The sequence below is a fragment of the Diadema antillarum genome, unplaced genomic scaffold, assembly GCF_040938485.1.
Source record: "Diadema antillarum isolate AM-2024a unplaced genomic scaffold, OU_Dant_1.0 seq00001096_RagTag, whole genome shotgun sequence".
NCBI lineage: Eukaryota > Metazoa > Echinodermata > Echinoidea > Diadematoida > Diadematidae > Diadema > Diadema antillarum.
In genome coordinates, this window is record NW_027271913.1 from 351994 (window position 1) to 376052 (window position 24059).

At 38.2% G+C, this 24059-nt stretch overlaps 1 protein-coding gene across 2 annotated transcripts; it reads left to right on the top strand.

Moving 5' to 3' along the window:
- The first annotated feature begins 714 nt into the window (after positions 1-714).
- Positions 715-23632, top strand: LOC139743550 (lysosomal alpha-glucosidase-like). 2 transcript variants are annotated; one of them, XM_071654030.1, is made up of 17 exons: positions 715-1188; positions 3428-3570; positions 5343-5511; positions 6127-6223; positions 7150-7388; positions 8667-8798; positions 10845-10955; positions 11576-11689; positions 12513-12597; positions 15179-15296; positions 16414-16547; positions 17335-17486; positions 18579-18727; positions 20194-20335; positions 21135-21351; positions 22158-22360; positions 22925-23632. In XM_071654030.1, the coding sequence occupies exons 1-17, from the start codon at positions 793-795 to the stop codon at positions 22985-22987; spliced, it is 2664 nt and encodes an 887-aa protein (XP_071510131.1). In that variant the 5' UTR covers positions 715-792; the 3' UTR covers positions 22988-23632. The 2 variants fall into 2 exon arrangements, with proteins under 2 accessions (XP_071510131.1, XP_071510130.1); XM_071654029.1 differs by lacking the exon at positions 8667-8798 and adding an exon at positions 9344-9475.
- Positions 23633-24059: the final 427 nt, after the last annotated feature.

Consider the following 24059-nt stretch of genomic DNA (forward strand, 5'->3'; position numbering starts at 1 on the left):
AGTCCACATAGGAATTCAACAAGGCCCATTTCTGTAGAAATGATCATATTCAATCTTGATCAGGTGGAATGTTCAACTGAAATGAGAAAATTATCAAACTTGCTGAAGATTTTACTCTTCATTTTACCTTGTGAAAGAAATTCATATAATTACTAACTTGGCAATGTATATCCCTGTAGCCATGCATTTTTTTTTTTTTTTTTGCTTGGTCTTTCTTTTTTTTAATGGTTGCAGTATATATTTAATATCAAATATTTGATATTAAAGAATTTTTAAAAAGAGGAAGAAGAAGAAAGGTAAACCACTAGAAAATATTAGATAGATAGATAGATAGATAGATAAATATATAGATAGATAGATAGATAGATAAATGATATTTTATTGAAGTATTCATGTCTCGCAGTCATACGACTGAATTGCACATAGAATTACATCGTAAAAGAGACAATAGATATTACAAAAAACACAAAACAATTATATTCAAACAATCTCACCACCATTCGTCGATCTGTCTCATGCACGGTCTCAGGCTATGAGCATTCGATCACGTGACGAAGCGCAGTCCTTGGAAAATACGGCATGCAGTCACATGATTGTTGGGCTTCAGTACGCAACATGTGACTCCCCTGGACAAAAGTTGTGTGGTCGCTAATCGCATCGATCATCGCCGCGCCCGCCCGCCCGCGATTAGCCGAGCTTGCGGAATCAGCTAGCTAGCGGTAGTCTGGGAGATTTGTCTGCTCTCTCACCTCCCTACTTATTCCATTCAGCCGTGGCCCTCAAAAAGTAAAAATGGAGCGGCTCTTTATTCTACTCTCCTTTACTTTCGGGGCCTCTTTAGCGCTGCAATGTACTCAAACAAATGACAATTTGCGTTTCGACTGTTACCCAGAGTCTGGTGCCTCGCAGTCGAAATGTGAGGCGAGAGGCTGCTGTTGGGCGCCGGCGAAGTCGGGAGATGTGAAGCCACCGAGGCGTTGGAACACCACGAAAGGCGGTCCACAGATCAACGTGCCTTACTGCTACTACCCATCCGACTATCCTGGCTACAGCTTCAACGGGATAGCCACGACGAGCTATGGCTACACTGTCAATTTCACTCGGAGTACGAAAAGCTATTATCCCAATGACATAATGAATTTGAGGTTGGATGCGTATTTTGAAAATGACAATCGACTTCGGATCAAGGTGAGAAACCTGTTCAGCTTCAGTTATTAACTTCTTGCACTGCACTGCCACTGGTACTGCCACTGGTTTCACAAACACGAGCATGTTTTTGATCAGAATCATCTGATGTTTTCTGTTTGGTTTCATATTTTGTCATGGTGTGCCATGAATGCATAATTTCTTGTTTGTGTTCTGATGAATGTTTACAGACACTAACAATGTTAGAAATTATCATATGGCTTTTTTTACTCACCCTGTACCGTATGTCCCCCCCCCCAAAAAAAACAAAAAAACACAAAGATTACAACGGGACCCTCCGCAATAATAACTGTAAAAATAGTGAGTCAATCCAAATACAATTTCAGGGTACGAAACTATAACTCATTGCCCACATCTTACAAAAAAAAAACGCATTCGATTTGCTTCTGTGGTCAAAGAGAAATGAGGAATTTTGTAGAGCATGTCAGGAATCTCTTCCTTCCAAGTTCTGTCGAGAGTATTGTGTTGACACACAAAATCATCCAAGTGCTGAACTTGGAAGAATCAGACTCATGATATGCTTTACAACAATCCACATTTCTCTGTGACTGCTTAACCAAATTCTAATTGAATGGGGTTAAAGGCAAAGTAGAGCTAAGATATTATATTTTAAGACCCTGAAGTAGCATTTTGACAATTTGATCATATTGGGTGTTATCAATGCGAAAATCTGATTGTATTTTTTGGGGGGGACATACTGTATTATAACTTAGCACAGTCTGTCTGCACTGCACAGGACACTCACTGGTCTCCTGGCTTGATGCTACATTCAGAGTGATGGATCCTGTTGAGTACTCGGTACCGAAGTAGAAGTACAGCGGGAAATAATGTCGGCCAAAATAGTTGTGTCAAGCGTTCCATGTCGTCAACTTGGTTAGAGATGATAAATCATCTATCACTTGGGGTGCGGGAGAAGGGGGATAGGGTTTGGGAGGAGGAGGTGGTGGAAGTGCTCAAGGAAGGGTAGGAGGAGGAGGAGGAGGAGAAGGGGTTAGGCAAGGAAGATCTATGGCCGACAAAGAGGAGTAGGAGTTGGGGTGCAGGAGAAGGGTGATCGAGTTGGGGAGGAGGAGGAGTTGGAAGAAGATGAGGGAAGGAGAAAAAGGAGGAGAAAGGGATGGAGGAGAAGGAGGAGCAGTTGGAATGGGGGAGGAGAAGAAATTTGGCCATGGGGGTGTTGAGGAGGAAGGACTCTAGGATAGAGGAGGGGCTAAGATGAGGAGGGATGGAGTTGGAATGGGGATGAGGAAGAAAGAAGGGTTGAGGAGGGGAAGGTTGATGTGGGGGAGAAGGATTGTATTTTAACCCGTTAAGGACAGACTGATTTTGCTGTACACATTTTCCATAAATGCCTGTCCGAGTGTTCTCGGGACTCGTCTTCAACAGGTTAACAGGCTGATCTGGAATATAGATGCATGGGAATGTTGTCAAATCGATTGAGGTTTACCTGTAATATCATCCTTCTCTTGTGCCATACTGACTTACAATTACCCATTGCTTGAATCTCTAAATTTGACTGATATCAGTTTAGTTAGGCCATAGTTGTCCTTTGTCAGTCTAGCGAGATGCAATTTTAATGATCTGATATTCTTATTAGACCAATTTGTTATTTACCCCAAGCCCAAGAATACTCAGGATTAGTGTTCAATGGACTAAAGAGTGTGTATGTTAATTCTCTACGTGCAACGTTCACACATCCCACTCAGTCGATGGCGTACCAAGTTTGCATAATGTTCTGCTCGAATGCACTAACTCGTCCAAACCGATCGAAAAAATGCCAAATGCCACAGCCCTATTGCTTAAGTCCAGTTGTCCTATTCTGATAAGATGATAATGAATAGAAGTCTGAATTCCAGTGGCCACGAATTGTTCTAGATGATGTCACTTATTGTAGGAAGCTGCATAATGTGTCAGCTTTATCGTTTGTTCACGTGGAAGAATGAATGATGCTTCATGTCACATGATAGTCATGACATGACTATCATGCTTCCCTTGATCTAAGCTCTGGAATATGAATGTAGTGGTATTGAGAGTTATGAAAATCAATACCAAGCTGTGGAAAGTCATTAAATGATAGTTTATGTGAAGTGCGTTGATATCTCCTCTAAAAGTGAAATTTTCTCTGTTGTTCTGTTTATTGCTGTCATTACTCTGCCATCTGTGGCAATGTTTTCTTTGATGACCCTCATGTCCATTGTGTTCTGCTGCTGAATCTCCCCAGATTTATGACCCCAGTCAGGCGAGGTACGAGGTACCCATTGACACACCACCTTTCACCCAGAGAGCCAGGAACCCTCTCTACCAGCTGGCATTCGACCCTCCCTTTGGTGTCTCAGTCCTCAGGATATCCACAGGGGAAGTCATGTAAGTTGATGGTCCTTCCTCTCTGCCAGTAAAGTGCTGTGCTGTGGAGCATTTCAGTTTTGCTTCAAAGATGAAACCCTGAGCATGAGCTATTTCTCTTTATGCATGTGCACAGCCACGTTTCATCCCCACCCCACCCGCACACAGGCTGGGAAAGATCGGACTGCAACTTATTCTGACGAGTAAACAAAATGTTAGGACTTCCTTGGCAGTGATGTTCAGCAAACTTGTGTTGGAACTATTTCCCAACTTTTGTGTCATTCCCTACCTGGTCACTTACTGTCAAATTCACTGCCAAATTGCCAGTGTACTCACAAAGGATTACTTCAGGTAGTGATTACAGTGGAGAGCTTATGAAATTCATGAAGGATACATTTTGTTACTTGAGTGATATGTACACAGAAGGAAAGTGTGGAGAAGTTTCATATGGAACATTGTGAGAGAACAAAGGGACCTTTTACTTATGTCTGAAAATCCCAGAATTTTCCATTTTATTATGTAGAATTCTTAACTTTGCCCAACAGTAATGATTGCCTTCATCCGTTTGTGTATCTTTATCATTCTCACAGTGGAGTCACATGAGTACAATAACTGTCATTGGTAATTCTTGAAACATGGCAGAGCTCGGCTTGTTTACATTAAAACACAAAATATCACAATAAACCATTGTTCCTGGTGTTTCCATATTTAGAGTACATGTATCTCAAGTTGTCATGGTGTACAATATTGTCATGTGAACCTCAATTTTGAGTTAATGTATGATTTTTAAAAAAATAAATGAAAAGTGTGCTTATAGCCTCATGGTGCAATCTTAATAGCATTTTAGAACTGCAAAGGATTTAGGCTAGATGTCATTTAAATGCAGTATGATTTAGCATACAACTTTATGTTGTTATTTGTGTTAAAAAATAATACTGATCTGCCATATGGCCACTCTTTTTATGTTCTTTTTACTGCAATATCTCCCAAGTGTTTGTCGTGTCAAATTCACAACATTGTGAAATTCTGAGCACCATTACAAATGGTAAATATGGGATTGGTAGGTTAGTATCTTCTTTCATTTTCTCAATTTCCACAGTGTTTCCTGACTATTTTATGATACCATTGTTCTGCCCATGGGCAAAACAAGGGTACATTGTATTTAAAGTCACTGAAAAGTGAAGGTATGAGTAGGTGTGAATATGACATTAGATTCCATTCTTATGTCTGACAGTCACCTCCGGTCATAGGAGGCTGATTAATGTATTGGAGCAAAGTCCATTCTTCCCTCGCATTGTAAATCAAACTTTACTAACCTCAGCTTAGTGGGGACTGAATATCAACCATAAAGTTATGACTCCAAGCTGTGACAGTTTGATGTCAATAATTCATCTTTTTAATGAGAAGGTTGTCTTTCATTACGTAATGATACTGATCTGCACTGTGGTTCTTAATGATAATATAGTTACATTTTATTATTATTATTATTATTATTATTATTATTATTATTATTATTATTATTATTATTATTATTATTATTATTATTATTATTATTATTATTATTATTATGATAAGCTTTGTTGTGTAAAGTCAGAGTATCTTAGTCCTACCTGTTTTAATCTCGGTGTTATATGGAGTTCAGAAAGTAGATAATGAGTGCTCCCTTACAATTATGTCATTTCATTCACCAATTTTTAGAGAAATACAAGATGTCATGCCTGCTAGCAGTGACCACTATTTACTATATCAGCAGATGATGAACATTGGAGTATCACTATTCTCGTTTTCTCCAGTTTCAATACCAGCATCAACCCAGGCTTCATCTATGCAGATCAGTTCATCCAGATGTCGACGCCCCTCAGCTCCTCCTTCATCTATGGCCTTGGTGAACATAGGAGCAGCCTAGCCCTGCCCACTGATTGGCAGGTTTTCACCTTCTGGGCTCGAGACCAACCACCCTCTGTAAGACAAGCTTTTAGTATTCTATGTAATTTACTGTCTTTTCAGTCTGTTTGAGTTATGGATATTATCATCAAACTGGAGTGCTGTTCCCAATTAAATGGCTTAGATTGAATTAAAAAAAAAAGTGTATATCAGAGACCACTGAACTTAACTTTTCTACAAATGAGGTTGATGTTCTCGGGATTTTCTCTGTGTCACACCTAAACAAAGTTATTGTGTGATCAACTTGTATGATTACAAGAGAAGTAGATATTTTCGCACGACTAATTTTTCGCGCTCGGCAGGGTAAGAAGAGTTTCGCGTGTTTTTAACTTCACGGAATCAAGATGTTTTAACTACTGGCACATATGGCAAGCAAAAATACTTGTGTCCTTTTATTTTCATGCTAGATTCTGGTTGTGCGAAATGCATGAAAATTTCAGCACCTCAAAAATTTCCACTCTTACAGTAATATATTGATTTATGACCATCTAGGACTGTAGTTTATCATAGACTCAGGTTATATCCTAGAGGAAATGAGTGTTAAGAAATTCAGTTCATCTTCAGAAGTACATTTAATAGCAACCTTTCTCTGTGTGTCACGTGATTTCTCACATGACTTCTCACATGACACAGCTAAACTCCAATCTCTATGGCGTCCATCCATTCTACATCAACATGGAGCCAGATGGTCTGGCTCACGGTGTCTTCCTACTCAACAGCAATGCCATGGGTGAGTGAATTTTCTTGGGACCCTCAAACAAAGCACACAGGAAGATTTACATGATTATGTAATGAAAATAGACTGACACAGTTCAAGTTCTCTATTCTGTAATAATGTCTGTAAGTCTGCCTCGTACAAAGTATGTGCTAGCTTTTATGTTCTTTCTACTTCACTCCTCGCTTCATGAGTGAATTTGTATATTGAATGAGAGTTAGAATTCAGTCTCATGAGGTTTGCCATCCAGGTCACCACAATCAGTTTCTCTCACTATATAAAAGTCACTAGTACTGTATCAATAAATCTGTATTGACATAGTGTACCCAAGAGTCTCTCATTTCAATGGGCAGAAATTCAGAATATACGTCTTGCACCTATTCTATGGCTAATCTAAGCTTAAGCTTGATTTCTGGTATTGTTTGCAGTGTAAACTTTGAGCCCTGAACTGTAATGATGGTGTGTCTCTTTACATGTGCATACAATGGGATAATTACAGTAAAGATATCTGTGTATTTGTTCAGGATCATTACAAATGAAACATACAAATGTACTACATACACATACTATCACTACTGGTACATACTTAGGAGACTTTTGAATAGTGATGTTTATAACAAACCCAACAAAATGTAATTCATTCATTCGAAAATTATATTTTCCCCTCTTCTCTCATCTAGCTATTAAAAAGCCTTTGTACTACGTAAGTCTTGATACAGATTTTAAAAGTGAACTTTTACCAATCAGCCAATCACAACACCTGTTGATGCATTAAAAAAAAAATTGTTTTAGCTGTTGCCATGGTATTGAGTCACAAATATTTCATGCAACAGACACTTTTCAGCTGTCATAACAGAGTGAAATGATTTGATGACTTTCAACCAAATTGTGCTGGATTGAGTTTGACCATGAGCCATACAAATCTTTTTCCTGCACTATAGATGTGATCTTGCAACCAGCTCCAGCCCTCACTTACCGTACCATTGGTGGGATCCTAGACTTCTACATACTGCTCGGTCCAGACCCAATAGACCTGGTGCGCCAGTACCATGGGATCGTGGGTATGCCTTTTATGCCACCCATGTGGGCCCTTGGTTTCCATCTGTGCCGCTGGGGTTACAACTCAGCCAACGGCACTCTGGCTGTAGTAGAAAGGATGCGCAATGCAATGATTCCCCAGGTGGGTGCTTTACACTGTAGTTCCAGTCAGTGGTATGTCTAAGGTGGCAGCCATTTCTTACCATGTGATTGTACAAATGTAGTTCGTTGTTGACTTCTGATGAGAAGGCTTTACTCTTCAAGGGACAGCACAGGTCAGGATATGAAAGAAAATATCTTAATTTGTACTTTAAAGTGAGTTTAAGTCACTGTATACATTATTATCTGTCATTGTTTAAAGGGGATGGCTAGTAACTGATCAGTGGGAATCAGTGGGAATGCTGGGGGATGATTGTTCCAATCCTTGTGGGATTCATTTAAGAGTACATATATCTATTGTTATGTGAAAATTATTTGCTTCAGAACAGTCTCATATTCGAGTAATGTGCAGTTTAATGCCCCGTCACTGACCAGGCATGCTAACCTGGAAACATTAAACTGCACATTACTCGAATATGAGACCATTCTGAAGCAAATAATTTTCACACAACAATAGATATATGTACTCTTAAATGAATCCCACAAGGATTGGAACAATCATCCCCCAGCATTCCCACTGATTCCCACCGATCAGTTACTAGCCATCCCCTTTAAAGGAACCAGATTTGTTTTGGGTTGGGGAAATAGCTTACATAATGGCTGAAATATGCAGCAATGAAAAGTCACTTATAAAAGTCAAATTGACTTTTTTATAACTTTGAATTTTCAGGTGCTGCTTCCTGTTTCTAGAGGAATTAGTCCATTGGTTTGGTTTTTGTAAGCAGATTATCTTCAGTTTCTGTACTTTTGGGATGTTTTTCTTAAAGTTATATCTGATAGTCCAGGTTTAAATTGATAAAGGTGGATTTCATACATACTTCCTACTAATGTTATCACTCCTTTTTCCTCTTGCTGTTTGAGAAGAAGATTGTAAATTTGTAATGTGATACAAGTGTTTGGTGGTTTTTTTTTTTGTGTGTGTACTGCAGTGTCAATCAATTACATGGATATCAGTTGCTGCTAAAATCTATGGTAATTGCCCCTATGTTTGTTTCATAGCACTGATCCAATTGTTGAATCTATACAACTAACCTCTTGTAGGACTAGATAATACGGACACCAGTTTCACAAACATTGGTCTTGCTCTAGATTTTACATTAATGTATCTTATTAAATGACCATGGATATTGCTAGATAACTGGTTGATTGCATTAGTTATTTATTAATTCTATAAACTGGAAATGTTTCAAGAATTGATTGCCTCACTGATTGCAGACATGCCTTGTGTTCCTAACTTATTCCAATCTCTGTCTCTGAGCAGGACGTCCAGTGGAATGACATCGATTACATGAACAGCCACCGTGACTGGACTCTTGATCCGACCAAATATAATGATATGAGTAATGTAGTCAGCAATCTCCATGACAACGGCCAGCGCTACATAATGATCTTAGTATGTTGAGGAGTTGCTCATGATCCCCCATTTGCTGTGTAGTGTTTCTGTCTCAATTTTTTTGTTCTCATTTTGCAGTCCAAAAACAAAAGCAGTGTCAGCGATATCAGTCAATACGTATTTAGAAAGAACACTGTGAGTAAAAAGAGAGAGATGTGATAAGGAAATTGGAGAACCAGTCAGTAAGTCACTCTAGACTACCTTACTTCCTCTTACTATGTATTCTTACTTTTAGTTTCTGTAAAATAATTTTGTTTGTATTTGCTTTTACCTACCAATGTGAGTACAAAGAAATCCAAAACATGTCTGATGACTCTTTCCATCAAAGCACAGAGATGCTAATCTTGAGTCAGGGACAAAAAAAAAACAAAAAAACGAACAGTTCTCCTTCTCCGTATATTGCTGAACATGCTAATGGGATATTCAGTTTATATTGACTGATATGGCTGAACATTCTTTTGTCTTTTCTTGCTACATTTTTGCTGTGTACATCAGACATGATAACATCAGTCCACTCTGCATTATTTCCTTTTCAATGCATGCAGGATGTACAGTGGAATGATATAGAATATTCCATCGGCCGGAAGGATTTTACTTTAAATACGGAGACGTTTGGCTCGCTGCCAGACTTGATCGCAAACATTCATGCTCATGGTCAGCACTACATTCCCATCATTGTACGTCATGCACCGCGACTTTCTTTTTCATGCCAGCAATCTTTGATTTTGATTTGTACAAATTTCTTTTGTAGTACTGATCAGTGAAGATGCCATTCACAAAAGTATTACAGCACTTACAAAATGACAGACCATGTACAATAGTAAAACAATTGCATGACATATCCGCAATGGAATGTAGATTTCAAAAAGTATGTCCTTATGTTTTCAGCTGTCCCCTCAAATACATTTTGATTTCTTCAATCTGGCAGAACAAAGTGTAAGGAAATGTGACCCTTCAGCAGTTGTTTGCTTTGCTTTTTGAAATATCAAATGCACAACCACATTTCGTCATGTCAGACCAGCCCTCTTTCAGGGAAAATCATAGATTTTCTCTAGACACAACTGAAGCAAAATATCAAAATATGCACTGGTGTTAAGCTCTGGCTTGCATCAAAGATACAAATGCTGTCATTAGCCATGAGCAACTTTACAGAACAGTCAGAATTTTTAAAAGTAAAATCCTCAGGTTTAAAAACGTGTATTGAAGAACAGTACTGCGTTCATCAAACTCATTTCATGTTTATGCTGTACGCAAAGTAAATCATCAATCGCATTCCATTTCTTTATAACAGTAATAGGAAGTGTTCATGAAAAAATTAAGCTGTTCTCAGTTTTTAGGGTACATATATTGTTTGCAACATTCACTGACATGCTTTGACTAGCATTTGCATGCTTCTTTTGTTTGTTTGTTTGTTTGTTTGCTTCAAAATTAAGACTTTTGCTACATAGTAACTACATAGTAACATAATTATAAAATCATTGTGTCAATGCCAAGTCTCAGCTGTCGCGGTCCATATCGGATTGTTGTCATTCCTTGTAGGATATCATGCTTGTACGGGTAGCCTTTTAGCTGAGTTCACATGTATCACCATTCTAGACTGGTATTTGAACTCCATATGAATTGTATTTTAGACGAAACTGGATGTGCTATTTAATTGTTTCACCAATGTGACAGTCTTCACACAGAGAGAGACCATTTAAGTACTATCGAATGTTGATAAGTTGACAAACTTCACAACACTACGCATAGCTATTCAAAAGATTATTTTCAGCAATGCTTGATCTGAACTGTTGTAACTTTGTTTATCAGCATCAACCAGAAAAGATTGAAATTTATTTTCACAGAGACATGATTGATTAGTCAAGATTATTGTATTGAATCACACATCAAGATGTCATCTTTTGTCATGTTATGTGTCATGATAGCCACTTAACAGTTGTAATTTGCCAATCAAGATCTTCATTTACATTTGAGATTTATGCCTTAGATTGTAGATGAGTGGTAGAGAGTGATGTAACTTTGCCCCCCTGCCACACCCTCTTCCAGGATCCAGCCATCAGCAGCTCCCAGACCCCAGGGACTTACCCTCCATATGACACCGGGATAACAGATAATGTCTTCATAAAGACTGAGGATGGAAAGGTCTTCATTGGACAGGTGCGTCCTGTAGAATAATGAATGACTGAACAACTGTTATTTCACTTCACTTAATTGAAAGGAAATTACAAGAATTAAATGAGTATAGCACACATCAAAAAAATTACTAAAAGTCAGTGTTATTTGATAGTTATTGTAGAATATAAAAGAAATTAGATAATGTATTAGTGAAACAATTATGGCAGGTTTTTTTTTTTCAATTGTCACTCTTTGTACAACTGTATTTGTAAGATTTGAACTGCTGATCTACATTTTAACAACCATGTTAGAAAAAGGAACCAGTGGGCATTAACCCTTAGACCTAACCCTAACCCCAACCTGTCATCTGCTTTCAGGGCAGTGATGCTACTACCAGGCTATCCTTGGTTGCTGGCAATGACATGATGACTTTGTAACAAATACCCAGGATCTGAAATTCTGACATAGTTATGTTAAATAGTCCAAGACAGTCAAGACTTGTTAAATGAAAGTAGCCTGTTTCATATGAGAGGCCATTTCCTCACCAGACAACTGAGCACATCAACTATGATCATATTATTTCAATCTCCAATAGTCTTCTACCATGAAAGAGAGGATTTGATACATTGCCTAATCATCAGCTTTTCTCTTCCAACCGATAGGTGTGGCCTGGTGACACCGCCTTCCCAGACTGGTTCCATCCCAACACCTCCTCCTGGTGGGAGACTCTGGCTCAAAAGTTTCATGACACTGTGGACTTTGATGGCATGTGGCTGGTAGGAAGACATCAAACTTTGATAGATTTTGTTTGGTGGGAGCAGAAATATTTCAAACTTTGATAATCTTTGCCATGTGTAGGTTTGAATACACGCAATTGACCTGTGGTATGACACAGCCTGTATACATATAAACAGTGTACATTGAATGTGCAAGATTGTGATATGTAAGATGCATAACTGCTCTGGAAGGGATGATTTGAATACTCTGCATACCAAGCATCAAAGCTCTTTATCTCAGAACTCTTACTGGGCAGTTTCTTTTTGGTTAACATGTGGATGCATAATTGCCAAGTTCAGCATTGATTTTAGTTCTGCTGTGCAAATAGAATTTTATTCACCTTTCATAGTTGCGGGAAAGTCTTTCTTATGAGAGCCTTCAATAAGACAAACAGTATCCTGTTTCAGTTATGTGCTAAGATGGCCTGACCACCAAGTCGGGTTTAGAATCAATTTTACCAACACACAGAGGAAGTCGGCTTGTATAGTGTCAAAGGTATCAGTCAATTCAATTCATAGAAGAGGAGGAATATGTTGAGATGATGGGGTGGACCCATGTACATTGCTTGTAAAGCCACCTTGACACTTGCATGCATTTTGGTATGTGCATTGACATGTACTATTTTGTGCCAATGCAGGACACATTTGACATGTCGCCACAAATGTTTATTAGAGCTGAGTTGGCGGAGTGTTTTGATGGCATAACACTTGACTCAGTCAGTTTGACCACATGTGAAATGAAAAAAAAATTTATAGTTGTAAAGTTATCATGAGATTGATATGATTCTGACAAATGAAATCTGTAATGTGATATTTCCTTCAGGATATGAACGAACCATCCAACTTTATTGATGGAACCAAAGATGGATGCCCAGATAACTCGTACAACAACCCTCCATATGTACCAGGTTAGTCATAATCATCATTTATAACTCTTCAGATAGACCTGAAACCAGGCTTTCAGCATTCGCATAGAATGTCTTATTTAAAGATAATATATAGCAATGAAAGGATCTCTAACAATTACAAAAACAATGGCTGATCAGTGATAATCTTGGCAATATTTGACAAATTACAAGAATGCTATCTTGGTATGATCATGAGTGTATCATGTACCGGGCAGTTAAATGGGCCCCTCATGTCGGCCATTGCAGAATCCAAACTGTAAATGTTCATTAAGAATATTGTTTTATATGAGATTCATGTTTCTCTGATATCATTGCTATTGTTGCTAGATTTTGTTTATGATACTGAACTTGAAGATCATAAAAGCAGCTCTTATTTCAAAATTCCTTTGCAAGCTTGAGTAGAAGAGTTTTGCTTTCAGTCCAGGATTTCCTGTTCACATCAAACATCCTCTGACCAGGAAACCAAGGTTTAGGGCTTCTCATAGCAATCCTTTCATTGTTGTTCAATGGAAGTATCATTGCGGCAGTAATACATTAATAGAATAATTGATATTCTTGTCATATCATCTTATTATACCCCCGCCACACATAGTGTGAAGGGGATATATAGGAATCACCGTGATGTTGGTCGGACAGGCGGGCGGTCGGGTGGGAGGGCGGTCGGTCGGTCGGTCTGTTGCAAAATCTTGCGTCGCGAACTCCTCTTACAGTTTTGAAGCAATTTTTATGAAACTTAGGGTAAATGATGATATTGAGGTATAGATGTGCAAGACATGTTTTTTGTGTTTGTCGGACAATGCGTTGCCATGGTAACCCTAATTTTACCAAAACCTTGTGGATTGAATAACTTCCATAGTATTTAAGCATTCAATTTCAAAATTGGTATCTATGATGATCTATAGGTGTAGTTATGCAAGACACTCTTTGTGTTTGTACTTGACAAAACGTTGCCATGGTAACCGCATGTTTTCTTCGAAATCTTGTGGAGTGAGCAACTTCCACAGTTTTGAAGCAATTGAAATCAAATTTGGTAGGCATTATGGCCTTGAGGCATAGATGTGGAACACATAATTTTTGTGTTTGTCGGACAAAGCGTTGCCATGGTAACCATAATTTTACCAAAACCTTGTGGATTGAATAACTTCCACATCATTCAAGCAATTAAGGTCAAATTTAGTATGTATGATGATCGGGAGGTGTAGTTATGCAAGACACCAATGTCTTAATATAAGAAAAATGTGTTGCCATGGTAACCACTTATTTTTGTATCAAATTGAAACATTTAATTTATGAAGGTGAAATTTTGTGTGTATGATGCTCTTTAAGTGTAGTTTTGCAAAATTTCCTTTGTATTTGTAGCAGACAATGCATTGCCATGGTAACCGCATGTTTTTTTTTTAATCCTGTGGAGTGATCTTCTTCCACAGTTTTCAAGCAATTGAAACCAAATTTGGTAGGCATTATGGCCCTGAGGTATAGATGTGGAACACATAATTTTTGTGTTTGTCACACAAACCATTGCCATGGTAACCACAATTTTACCAAAACCTTGCAGATCGAATTACTTTTCCATCATTCAAGCAATTAAAGTCAAATTTAGTATGTATCATGATCTAGAAGTGTTAGCTTAAGGAAAATGTGTTGCCATGGTAACCACTCATTTTTGTATCAAAATAAACCAAGCTATGAAGGTCAAATTTGGTGTGTATGATGGTCTTTAAGTGTAGTGATGCTGGGGGAAAGCATGTTTCCATTTGCTGTAAGTTTTATACTCAGTGTCAACTCTGTAATTGTACAGTAAACTAAAATTATTCTGTTTCCAATTCGACAAATGCACAAACTTGGTATTAACGTCATTGCCCTCATGACATTACATACTATAAAGCAACACTAGGGGCGGGGGTATTAATTACCTTCAGTGATAATTCTAGTTACCTCTGCCAAGTAAGGAGGTTATGTTTTTGTTTGCATTTGTTTGTTTGTTTGTTTGTTTGTCTGTGTGCAAAATAACTGAAAAAATTGTGAGCAGATTTGGTTGAAACTTGGAGGAAAAGTTGACAATGATACAGGGAACAATTGATTCAATTTTGTTAGTAATCTGGGAATTTGTATGAATTTTTGAAGAATGTTTTGTATTTGACTAATAGGGTCCATACACCTGGGAGTTAGTGCTACAGGTATTTGAGGTTTGCATGTACACACACTAAAGCATGAGTGTGCTCTGCTTGGGCAAGGCACCACGCAGCTGGAAGCTGATGATGTTAACAAAAGGCTTCTATATTTTGAAATTGGATGATTTTCGGCATGCATACATAAGGGATGGGAAGGAACTGCTTGGCAGAGGTCTGCACTGTCTCGGTGCTTTTCTACTTGAATATTCTTTTGACTAATAGCATTTTAAAATTGAGGTAATGCCCGTTATATGTGTACACAATTTCCGTAATAAGATAAGATTAATACTTCAACAAGCCTTAAAGACTCCTGACTCTTGTATGAAGAGAAGATCCCTTCACACTTGAATAAAGTGTGAATAACTTTAAGAGACAGGACTCATGCAGGCCAATATTCTTGTGACTTCCAGCCGTGGTTGGTCAGAAGCTCTACTCCAGGACAGTGTGTCCTTCAGCCAGACAAAGTCCCTCACTCCACTATAACCTGCACAGCTTGTATGGCATTTCTGAAGTTATGGTATCATTCAAGTAAGTAAACAGAATATACGTTATTTCTTTAACTGTGCTATTCCAACTGTACTTTAGCAACCCTGATAATAGTTTACAAATAATGAATGTTTATGAGTGCAATGGACAGAATATTTCATGAGGTGAAAGATGAAATGATCCATTCAACGAGGCGCAGCCAAGTTGAATGGATCAAACATTTCATCTTTCACCAAATGAAATATTCTGTCCATCGCACGAATGAAAAACATTTATTATTTGCTTTATATAACGCCTAAAATAGATCCTTGTCATTTCATATTTTATTAATTTAGAAACAAAGAAAGAATCTGAGATCGCGAGAGTGCTCACTGAGCATTTTACGCTAGCGCGCTGTCGCATACACACACTGCAAACGCAAGCTTCTAGCGCGCTGTCACATACTACACACACTGCAAACGCAGGCGTTTTACACGCGAGTGTGCCGGGCTCTCAGCGAGTGTGCAATAGACCAAATCGTATGGATCCAAAATTGCACGGTAAATGGAGCCACAATTGCACGGATGATGATGTCATAGTGAAATTGGCCGAATGATCAATGTCAAACAACCAATCAAATGACAAGGATCTCTTCAGGCGTTATATAATTTCCTCCTGTTTACCAGCTTGATATTGGAAAATGGCAGCTTATATCAAATTATCAGAAAAGTTTTAGGCAAAAATACCGACGCTGTGAACTCCTGGGCCTGTTGCTTAAAACATTTTTTTTTTTTTTTTTTTTTTTTAGTGAATGTAATGAGCAATATCAGTAGTTAGGATTGAGCAAATCTTACCAGGAATGGATAGCTTCCATTGTCAACTCTGCTTTCCAGTGTCATGGAGCTTAAGATGGCAAGATTTATGGTGTAGTCATGTCTCCATAACATTATGTCAGGAAACATAGGTATACAGTACTGTCATGAAGGATTTATTCAGAACAGCAATTTGTAACCAGCCATCAAAGCTTGAAACAGAAATTGAATAGAAAGTGAAAAGTGAGCATTCTTTATGGACCAATATGGAAACAATGAAGATGCAAGTCTGAGGGTTTCTGTGTTGATTTTTTTTTCTCTCTCTCATTTACTCAAATATTTATATCTTATCTATTTCTTTCTAACAGCACCCTTAAAAACATCCTCAAGAAACGCCCTTTTATCATCTCCCGGTCCTCCTTCCCTTCCTCTGGTCGCTATGGCGGCCATTGGCTTGGAGACAATCGCAGTGAGTGGCCGGAGATGCACTACTCCATCATAGGTAACCTTTAACCTTCATTGATTTTGCAGTCTTGTTTCCATTCTCTCATATTGTAAATGTAACTTTCAGAGATATTACAGCTATTCCACTAATCATTTATTGAAAATTAAATAAAAACTGAATAATGTGCCATTTTATTAAACAAGACATACAATGTACCTGTGGGTGTAATTGAAAAAAAAAGATATTTATAAAACCAAATATTTGTGTGCTGTCATACCAATTTTTCTGGGTGTTTGTGGAGTAACGCCTTAATGAGTATGAAATAAAATGAGTATCCATTATCTCTGTAAGCCAAAAAATTATGTACATTTTGCTGCTGTGCTTTCATCAAATTGAATTTGAACTTATTCTTAGGAAAATGTCTCTTATGTTATGTCTAGAAATATATCCGAGTAGACATAATATATGTACTGTTACCTCTGTGAATTCCAGTGGTGAAAGAACTGTTACTGCACTAGCTATCTCAATGAGTGACACTTATGAAGTAGGTACACTTTAGAGATAATGCATGAATTAGTACAGTACTTTTTAAGCCATAGTACCCACATACATGTACCTATTCATAACTTGGCAGAATTAATGTCTGTGCATGCACATTGTACATCATTCTGCATTTTACCATGTACATCATAAAAAAGTCTGTCTGAATTATCTCGACGCACTCGTTGAGGACGGGCCGATTTTGCTATAACATGCATTTCCCATAGACACCTGCCTGAGTATACTTGATACTAGTCTTCAACAGGTTAGGATGCTTACACTGATGTTTTCTTCCCTCCCACAGGCATCCTGAATTTCAACATGTTTGCCATCCCAATGGTTGGAGCTGATATCTGTGGCTTCAGTGGAAACACCAATGAAGAGCTGTGCACACGTTGGATGCAGCTTGGAGCTTTTTATCCTTTCTCACGGAATCACAACGGACTTGGCAACAAGGTATGACATTCAATCAGTAGCTTAGAGCTATGTATCACACTTATGAACCATATACAGTGTGTATCAAAAAAAAAAGGTAATCCAACTTTGGAGGGCTATAATTTTATAATTGTAAGCTGTGGAGAGCACAATGTTGGTTGTGGGGAAAGCAGAACTCTTCCTCTTTCTGCTGATATCTAATTATGTTGACAATTGTCATGCATGACTGACATGTACTTTAAAGACAACAATGACAAATTGCACTTTTTCCAAGTTTTTTCCTTTTCTCACAACCAACATTGCGCTATCCATCACTGACAATTAAAAAATTTTAGCCGTTCAAAGTTGGATTACCTTTTTTTTTGATACGCACTTTAGATGCTACCCTGTGTATTCTGTGAAATATTGATCATGCTTTGGCATGTTGATTGATCCTAGAATCAAAGGTCTCAGCACACCAGCTCTGACATGAGATGAAAAGAGATTTACAACATGAGCATACTTCTTGCTCTGCTGTCTGCTGTCTAGCACATCTACTGGCACTCTTTAGTTTCAGTGATCAACACAGATTTCCTGAAAAAAAAAAATGTTAATGAATAAGGTGTGTGGCCTGCCAGTGACCTTTTTGGACAATCCTTTTTTTTCTTTTCTTTTTTAAATCAGAATAAGTCAAAATATCATATTTAGTATGTGCCATATCACATGATCCACAGCTTAGAAATGGTAAAGCTTCTTACTTTAATAAGAGGGGTGACAGCCCCTACCACACCCTCCCCTGCTTGGTTGCTTCAATCACTGCTCTAATGTACCACAAAATCTCACATCTGCTCCGTGACCATGACATCACTGTAGGGTCTTCTCACATCAAAACCAATATGTCTATATGTGGTGTTTAGGTTAGAATTGGAAAAAAGCCATGCGTGTTATGATGTAGTGGAAGGGCGCGTAAACAAGTAAAGGATTGCAAACCCCATGCTCTTTAAATATTCATGAGCTTGTATGTTGTGTTGCGTTTCCAAGACAAAGCTGTTTTCCCCTCCATGTGAGTGAAATGGTTCCATATTAACCCCATTTCTGGTTCTCTGTTCCTATTCCCCTGTGTGGTCCCGCTAGGACCAGGATCCAGCAGCCTTCAGTAAAGCCAGCCAGGACTCTAGTCGGGATGCCCTCCTCATCCGATACTCCCTCATCCCATATTACTACACCTGGTTCATGAGGGCGCACATCAATGGTAGCATGGTGGCACGTCCTCTCTTCTTTGAGTGAGTTTTCTAAACCCACCATGTTTTGTCTGGCTGATAGACTTGTTTGTTAGTACAGTCTACCTTGCCTAAGTTGAATATATTTGGACTGAAGAAATAGCTTTGATGTAGAGAGAATTTGACGTAAGAGGGATTAAAATCAATAGAATATAAAGAGATGTAGACTCGAAAGAGACCTTTGACTAAAGCGATTATGCGACTTATTCGACGTCGACTTAAGCAAAGTTGACTTTACATCCAAATTTATGGAAATTTTCTTCCTGGGGATTGTACAAGGAGCTCTTAGTTTGCCCGATTCTCCTGAATACATTTCATCATGTAAATTTCCACTTGTGTCCTGACAAACTCGGGCAAACTTCATACTCTAAGGCATGATATTTTGGTGGCATGAAATTTTTACAAATCAGAGCTGACAGCTTTTTTCAGGGCAGAAAATTTTCTTAAATTGACACTGACATTCAGTGCATCATAGTGTAGACAAGAATGTTTGTGCATTATAATTTTGTGAATCTGGGCTCTTGTGAAATTAACCCGTTCCTTCCGCAATTCTCTGAGTGCCTTTAATGCCCCCAAACGAGATTCTTTTCGCCCGTCGACAGAGAGGCACACAGGTTGGTAATCCAGCTGTGTGAAGGCAGTCAAGCGGTTCATTGTTTCCCCCTTTCCACGGTCAACTACATGTGCCAGTGAACAATGGAAATATCGATCGGGTGCGAGGTATGAATAGAGCGTGCGCTGATGAGCTCTCAGAATCTTTTGTTCTACACAAAATCAGGTACCTGAATGAGGTGGCTGGGGTCAGCGAACCCGCATTTCTAACTGATCTCAGCCTTGATCGCTATGTACATGTTCGTACGAGTTTACAGCAGAACAACCAAAAAACTAAATCAGGAAAAGGTACATAATACTGTAAAACACGCATTTTTCAAACAGAAGGAGAACAAATCTTGATAGAGTAAACTCTTATCTTTTTATCAAACCCACTTTTCTGAGCATTTTAACACAAAGAAACATGAATTTAGGCCACTGAAACAGGCACCCTTGTCTTCATTTTGGGAACCTGGTAAACCAGGTTCCCGTATATCAGTTGCTCCCACGGGAACCTGGTAAACCAGGTTCCCGTAAGGAACGGGTTAAAATGCATGCAAATATTTCTGGTTTTACTGTAGTTTGTCAACCTTAAACAATTTCAGCGGAATAGGTTGGCAAGTTGTGTCTAATTGCAAGGACACATGAAATGGTATGCATCCATGATATGATATTCTTGTTGGATGTATAAAGGCATGTTCATAAATTTTGAATTGTCCTGATAATTGAGATGTATCAATAGATGTGTTCTGTTTTCCTCCTGTATGTGTGTTTGATATTTCTGTCTGTCTGTCTGTCTGTCAGTATGTAGTCTTTGAAATGCTGGTAGAGGTTTTAGACCCCTTCCTAATCCCTTCTTCCCCTTCACCATCCCACAGCTTCCCAGGTCTCCCTGAGCTCTACTTAGTGGACACCCAGTTCATGATAGGCGAGGCTATTCTGGTCAGTCCAGTCTTGACCCAAGGGGCCACTACGGTCAATGCCACATTCCCACCCAGCAAGTGGTATGACAATTATGGGGTAAGAAGGACACAAAAAGCAATGAAAAGATATTTCACTTCACTTCCCTTCAAGAATAAAATGGAAATGAGGCTTAGTAAAGACTGACCAAATAATGTTCAGATGTGATAGACATCTCACAAAATTCTAACTTTTGGTAAAAATTAGGGGAAGGTCAAATATGTATTCATTTGTTCTGAAGGCAACAGAGAGAAAGTAGAAATGTTTGAGTGAATGATTTAAAATATCAGTCACTGAGAATGTGATGATTTTATTTCTCAGTCAAATACATCCAGTAGTTGAGCTAAAAATGGAAACATCTATGTCACTTGTTAATCTCTGCCATTGTTACGTATGAATGATGTATGAATGTAATTGTTGATATTGGAAGAGCTTGATGAAAAGTCTATTGCTACTTTCATAAGTAGAGTGAGAGAATGAAGATATTATTTTGTTACATTATTTTGTCATAAATACTGTGAACAAAATGTTCTTACTGTACACTAGGCTCACTTTTCTTTGCAAGGGCTTGTTGTAAGGCTCATTTTCTAAGGGATTTTAGGAAAAAAAGTATTGCCTGCTTATTCAAATCAATCATTCGTGATAACAGGTAGTTTAGAGTACTGTAAAATGATATTTTCGCGGCTTGAAATTTTAGAGAATTGGAGCTGATGGCCTTTTTTTTTTGACGGCATGAATTGTTTGTTTTTTTTAATAGATAGAGAGCAAGGTCCAAGGCAAATCATGATAACACCTCCAGACAGGGAGTGCACTAAGCTGCAAGATCTTTATCTTGGTTTGTATCTTGCTTGATCCCCAGGCTGCACCTATCACAGTTTCAAAGACAACATCCAAAATCCTGGATGCCCCTCTTAATAAGATCAATATCCACCTGAGGGGGAGTAAAATCATCCCATCGGTCATCCCTGGCTTGACCGTCAACCAGACCAGGGGGAATCCTTTTATGCTGATAGTCTGTCTGGACATTGACCTGACTGCTGCTGGGGAGATGTACTGGGATGACGGGGAGAGTCTAGGTGAGTCACATGACCACAGTCACCATGGTAACCAAAAGTAGTAACAGACAGTGCCACAATGTTGGATGGCTGACACAATATCACTCACAATCACAATGTGGCTCTTTTCAATTATCATACTGTTTCTGTTTCTAAGGTGAGCTCTATTTAACTGCTATCTTTGACGATAAATGTATTACCATGCAAAAAAAAAAAAAGTATTGGATTATAATTTGATCTAATTTTCATTCTGAAGTGGTCTATATACGTATATCTAAGTTGTGATATTGTTCTTTAATACAGGGAAATTTATGCTTTAAAAGTGTAAGCATGCCTCGTAGAAAGATTGTTATGTTTTGGACAAGAGTTGAACCCGAAACTTGTTGTATAGGAGTCTGAAAAACTCTCTCCTCTGAAAGAAACAATAACAGGCATAAATTAAGTTTGAACTACTATATAAGCTGTTATTTTCACGAGGGTTTTTAATTTTTGCAAATTTTACGAATCGCTGTTGGACCGTGAATTTAACAACATGAGAAAGTGTCGCCATACGCTACATATTTAGTGCACTTGTGTTAGCATTGGTGTCTCTTCGCGAAAACATCCCGCCAAAATGTCTGTGATCTTCTCATTCACAAAAATATCTGTACGCGAAAAAAACCGCTTATACAATAAGAGCCTTCTGCTCAATGGTCAGGAATGCAAACTAATGGATGACACCACATCCATTGACATTTTATAACAAGTTTAATGTTTTGACCCAAACTTGGCCTGTTCTTAATTGTATGATTCAACTCGTTTTGTGTCTTTACTCTGATGACCACCAGATACCTTTGAGAGGGGACAGTACATCTTATTCAACTTCACAGCTGCAAACAATACAGTAACATCAACCATTGTCCATGATGGCTTTGCTGAGTCTTCTTCTCTGGAGTTCTATGGTGCCGTCATCTTTGGTGTGATAACCCAACCATCATCTGCAACCATCAATGGACAAGCCTGTAAATTGCTCTACCAGAAAGACTATGAGGTGAGCCTCTACCTATGTCGTGCATGATTAATTCATATGACTGATTATGAATTTGGATATATTTGATTCTATTTCCAGGTGTATAGATGTTGAATTGAATTGAATTGAATTTATTTCCTCTTCATGGGGTGGAACACCCTGATCAGCAGAGCTGGTTTCCATAGGGGTTCCATGTGGGAACCATTGTCAAAATTGAACACTGAGATCCATTAATCACAGGATCAGTCAATATAGACCAGTGCAAAGCTGAACAGTTTTCACCATAAAGGAAGTCACTTTTACATGAATTATGACAAGATTTAAAAAGATGTACTGGTATTAGTTAAAGATCTCATTATTCTCAGAAGTGGTTATTCTTATATACATTAGCAAAACATTGCTCTTATCCCATTTAAATGTAATACAACCTATCAAATGTAAACATATTTTAAGGTTCTGTTACTCTGATCTATTTCACATATTTGTATATCTCTCTCACTGTATTCTGTCCCTTTATAACTCTGTAATATAATACTTAAGATTCAACTAATCTCCATACCATATTTTGTCAAATTTCTTCTGCAGAAACTCAGCTTGACCTGTCCATACATGCCATTCAACAAGCCTCTGACCATCAGGTGGAGCTAGAGAATTCTTGGTCAGTATTCATGGCTTCAAGCTCCCTGACCGCTCACTCTACTTTGACATGTTATACAGCCACCTGTTAAAACGACTGGGAGAATGTTTTCATACCCTCACTGAAACGTTGTTATCTCTGTGTCTAGCTCTGAAATATCCGAACAGTGTTGCTGTGTTGCATTATTGTGTTGAATTTCTTTGATTACTATCTTTACATTTTGCTAAAATGTCTTTCTTTGAATCACTTTATTCAAAAGATGAATGTTATCTTTAACAGTTTGTATAGCTCTACCTGGTCACCTGTTTTAATCCTTGTGGGAGGGGGACAGGGAGTTGTAGGATCCTGTTGTAATTCATAAGAAGTAATATACTGGTATCCAATTTACAATACATCTTTTTGTTGCTAATCGCTGTGCTCTAATAATTTGATTGATAGTCAGCCAAACACTCCTATATTAGAATGCTTGGCACTGTATAACAATACATACATTGTACATTATACATTCTGCAATGCAGCAATATTCCTTCATTGCAACACAGTGTACTGGTGTGTTCAAAACATGGTGTGAGCAAACCTTCTTTGCAAATGGGCATTTCTTTTATGACAGAACTTATAACACAGCTTTGAAAATGCTTGTTGAATGTGAGGATTCACAGAGTAAACCTGATATCTATGATGGTTGCAGGGATTAATCCCTCTGATGAGTCCTTGAAACAGTGAGAAAAGTGCAACTTTTTTATACAATACAATCCACAATGCTCAAATTATGAATGGACTCTAAACCTCTTGAGGACTACAAGATATGCAGATACATCAATCAGATTTAGAGGTTGTTACGGTACAAGTGTATACTAGGTAGTTACTATGTATGGAATATATGTACCTGTTCCGAGAGCAGCTCTATTGAAAATGCATGTACTGTCCGTTATAGCTTCAAGCTGTTTGAACATCATCGTCAAGGGGTAATGATTATGATGTGGTAGTTGGTAAAAGATGTCAAAAAGAAATACGTGAATATGTGCAATTGTGAGATGCAGTACTTTGAGATTAAGCATAAAACTTATTTTAGGAAGTCACTGA

What these genes read in the sequence shown, in the direction of transcription:
- LOC139743550 (XM_071654030.1), top strand. Translation starts at nt 793, where the DNA reads ATGGAGCGGCTCTTTATTCTACTCTCCTTTACTTTCGGGGCCTCTTTA. An exon ending in ACTCAACAGCAATGCCATGG is followed by an intron (nt 6,224 to 7,149) that starts GTGAGTGAATTT and finishes CCTGCACTATAG; the next exon opens with ATGTGATCTTGCAACCAGCT. An exon ending in GCACGTCCTCTCTTCTTTGA is followed by an intron (nt 18,728 to 20,193) that starts GTGAGTTTTCTA and finishes ACCATCCCACAG; the next exon opens with CTTCCCAGGTCTCCCTGAGC.